The sequence below is a fragment of the Penaeus chinensis genome, unplaced genomic scaffold, assembly GCF_019202785.1.
Source record: "Penaeus chinensis breed Huanghai No. 1 unplaced genomic scaffold, ASM1920278v2 CTG_3115:::FRAGMENT_2:::DEBRIS, whole genome shotgun sequence".
Taxonomy (NCBI): domain Eukaryota; kingdom Metazoa; phylum Arthropoda; class Malacostraca; order Decapoda; family Penaeidae; genus Penaeus; species Penaeus chinensis.
The window spans coordinates 15,001-18,187 of NW_025918134.1; the positions used below are offsets into that span (position 1 = coordinate 15,001).

The 3,187-nt window shown below is 47.9% G+C and overlaps 1 protein-coding gene across 1 annotated transcript in view; it reads right to left on the reverse strand.

The window, feature by feature from the left end:
- LOC125024677 (tubulin alpha-8 chain-like) overlaps window positions 1–1,091 on the reverse strand; it is a 9,015-nt gene extending 7,924 nt beyond the window's left edge. The window contains exon 1 of the mRNA XM_047612473.1: window positions 958–1,091. Within this exon, the coding sequence (XP_047468429.1) occupies window positions 958–1,091 (134 nt within the window). The remainder of the gene's footprint in view (window positions 1–957) is intronic.
- Between the last annotated feature and the right edge of the window lie 2,096 nt (window positions 1,092–3,187).

Genomic DNA, 3,187 nt, shown 5'->3' on the forward strand with positions numbered 1-3,187 from the left:
AGATGTAGCTGATGGATGTGATGTGCATGATGTGTATTGATGATGAGATGATGATGATGATGATGATGATGATGATGATATTGATGATGATGATGATGATGATGATGATGATCGATGATGATGATGCGAGGAGGAGGAGGAGGAGAGGAGAGGAATGAGGAGGAGGAGGCAAGAGGAGGAGGAGGAGGGGGGGGAAGAGGGAGAAGGAGAAGAAGAAGAAGGGAGGAGGAGGAGGAGGAGGGAGGTGAGGAGATGATGATGATGGATGATGAGGATGATTGATGATGGATGATGGACTGATGATGCAAGATGATGATGATGATTGATGATGATGAGTGTTGATGGATGAGATGATGATTGTGATTGAGAATGCATGATTGATGATGATTGATGATGAGTTGTGATGATGATTTGATGATGATGATGGATGTTTGAGTGTTGACTGATGATGAGAGGAGCGAGGATGGGAGGAGGATGGAGGAAACTGAGGAGGAGGAGAGAGGAGGAGGATGGAGGACTGGAGGCAGCTAGGAGGAGGAGGCAGGAGGAGAAAGAGGAAGAGGAGGAGGTAGGAGGAGGTAAGAGCAGAGGTGCGAGGAGGATGGAGGATGAGGAGAGGAGGAGGAGGAGGAGGAGGAGACAGGAGGAGGAGGAGGAGGAGAAGAGGAAGAAGGAAGGTAGGGAAGGGAAAAATGGTGATGAACGAAAGAGTGAAGACAGGATAAAGAAAAGAGACAAGGTAAGAAGAACAATACAAGAGAAGAAAGACACATGGAAAAGGAGAAAAAAGGTAAAAAAAAAGAAAAAGAAAAAGAAGAAAATAGGCAAAGAGTTAAGAGTAAGGAGAAGAAAGAAGATGAAACAGAAAGTTGATGTAAAAAAAAAAAAAAAAAAAAAAAAAAAAACGAATACTAGTTGAGAGATGATATCTGTCCGCAGCAGCCAGTCACGACGAACGATGGCTCGAGGTCCACTCGATGACCGCCCTGGGCACTGTTGCTTCCCGACCCCGTCTCGCTGTAGACATGGTGTTGGAGGATAGTCACGTTCACGCGAGCGCTGGCCGCCCATCGGTACTTGTCGGAGGGCATCGTGCTCAGGTCGGGTGGATGCCATGCTCGGAGGCAGTACGAGTTCCGCGGTCATGGCTGTGTGACGTATCGCCACGCCCGCTCTGCCCGCATCGTGGATGGATCAAATGCATTCGCGCTGGAAAGGAAAAGGGCGCTCATGAGGCCGAGTTGGTGGGGCTTGTGTGTGTGCGTGTGTGTGTGTGTGTGTGGGGTGATGTGTGTGTGTGCGTCGTGTGATTGCTGTGTGTGGTTTTTGTGTGTGTGATGTTGACGTGTTGTGTGTGCTGTGTGGTGTGTGTGTTGCTGTGTTGTGTCGTCGCGTGTGTGTGTTGTGCTTGTGGTTGTCGTAGTTCTGCTTGTCTGGCGTTGTGGACCTGTGCGTCTTCAATATTTGCGTTTCGTTGTGTCTGGTCTGCTTGTTCTGTGTCTCCTATTGTGCACTTCTCAATTATGTGATTGCGTATTGTTGGTTGCGGCATGTGTAGACGATAGACATGTATTATACAATCAACAAAAAAAGAAACAAACAATACAAAAAGACCACCGAGGGATTATACAGAGTTCAAGCATGAAAACTTTCACCGGATGAGATCGACCTATGCCTGGCGACCTGTGCTGGATGCCTTATTTGGACAGGCATTAAATTCTCTCCACGAAACCGCCATTTTCCGCGAAGGAGGCTGATCATTAACTCATCACAGACGACCATGGTGATCGCAGTCGGCGCTACGGGTCCTCTCAGAAGTGGGCTTTTTGGTGAGTATTTCATCGCGGTAAAGTTTCAAAGCTACTTTTTCTTTAGTTTGATCTGGAGCTGTCAAGGTGTAACTCAATACCCGTACTTATCTAATCTTATTCTTACTTTGTACATTGCAATGTATATATTTTCCTCATTTAATCCGTTAAGGGGCCGGAGTTCTAATACTATTTATCTTAGCTCTCATAAACAAGGAGGAACGAAGCGACGGACATTTGCCTTCCAGTTCTAATACGGGGATAATCAAGTGCTCTTCTGTCATAGAGATCTTGTTCTTTCTTTCTATCGCTTTTCCCTTTCCGGTTGTACTTTAACTTTCTATTCTATCTCCTGGTTTTCTTCTTCATATTATTTTTTTTTTTTTCCTTCGCTCTCCTTTCTCACTCACTAAATCTCTTTTTCTCTTTTTATACTTCTCTCATTCTCCTTCTTTCTCTCCCCCTGACCCGCGTCCTTTGTCCTATCCCTGCGTTCTTCTTCCTGCACCTTCCTCGTCTTTCTCTGTATCCCTCTCTCTACCTCTGTTCGCTCCTCCTGTTCCTGTTCCCGTTTCCATACCCTGCCAGCTCTGCCAGCATCCCCCCGTCCCCCCCAGCTTATATCCAAGTTCCCATCACTGTATTCTCGTCACTGCTTCTTTCTTTTTCCATATGATCTCGCTCAATCTCTCTCTTCCTCCTTCTTGTGCTCTTCTCCCCCATACTACTCGTCCTCTCCACAGTCTGCAGCTATACCCTCCCTTCTTCCCACTTCCTCCCGCCGCGCCACTCGTCTGTCCCACCATGCACACCTCTCCCTCTTTCCTCCTCATTTTCTTATCTCTTTTTCCTCTCTCCTTCTCCTTCCCACTCGTCCACTTCCTCTTTCCTTCCCTTCCCTTTCCTTTCACAATAACACTATTCCCCTCGACCTACATCTGACGCCTTCCTCGCTTGTACACACCAGATTGGCCACCGTACTTTTCTCGCCTTCTCTCTCTCCTGTCTCATATCCATTGTCTTACTTCCTCCCTGCTACTCCCCCTTCCTCTACTCCCTCCTTCTGACCCCCACACACCTCCCTTTAACCACCTCCTACATCGCTGCTCCCTCCACTCCCATTCTAAGCCTGCCCCGTCTCTCCTCGTCCCTTCCTCTCGTCCTCCTCCCTCTCCTCATTCCTCCTCCTGCTACCATTTCTCTCCTGCCTCTCTCTCCTCCTTTCCCTCTCCTCCTCCCTCCTCCTTTTCCTCATTCCCGATACTTTTTCCGCGACTATCCTTCCGATCGCCAGCTAGCCAATCGAAAAGCACCACAGCATGGCGGTTTGCAAATGCAGCACGACTACACTATGTGCTTAATATAGAAGTCGCCGGTGT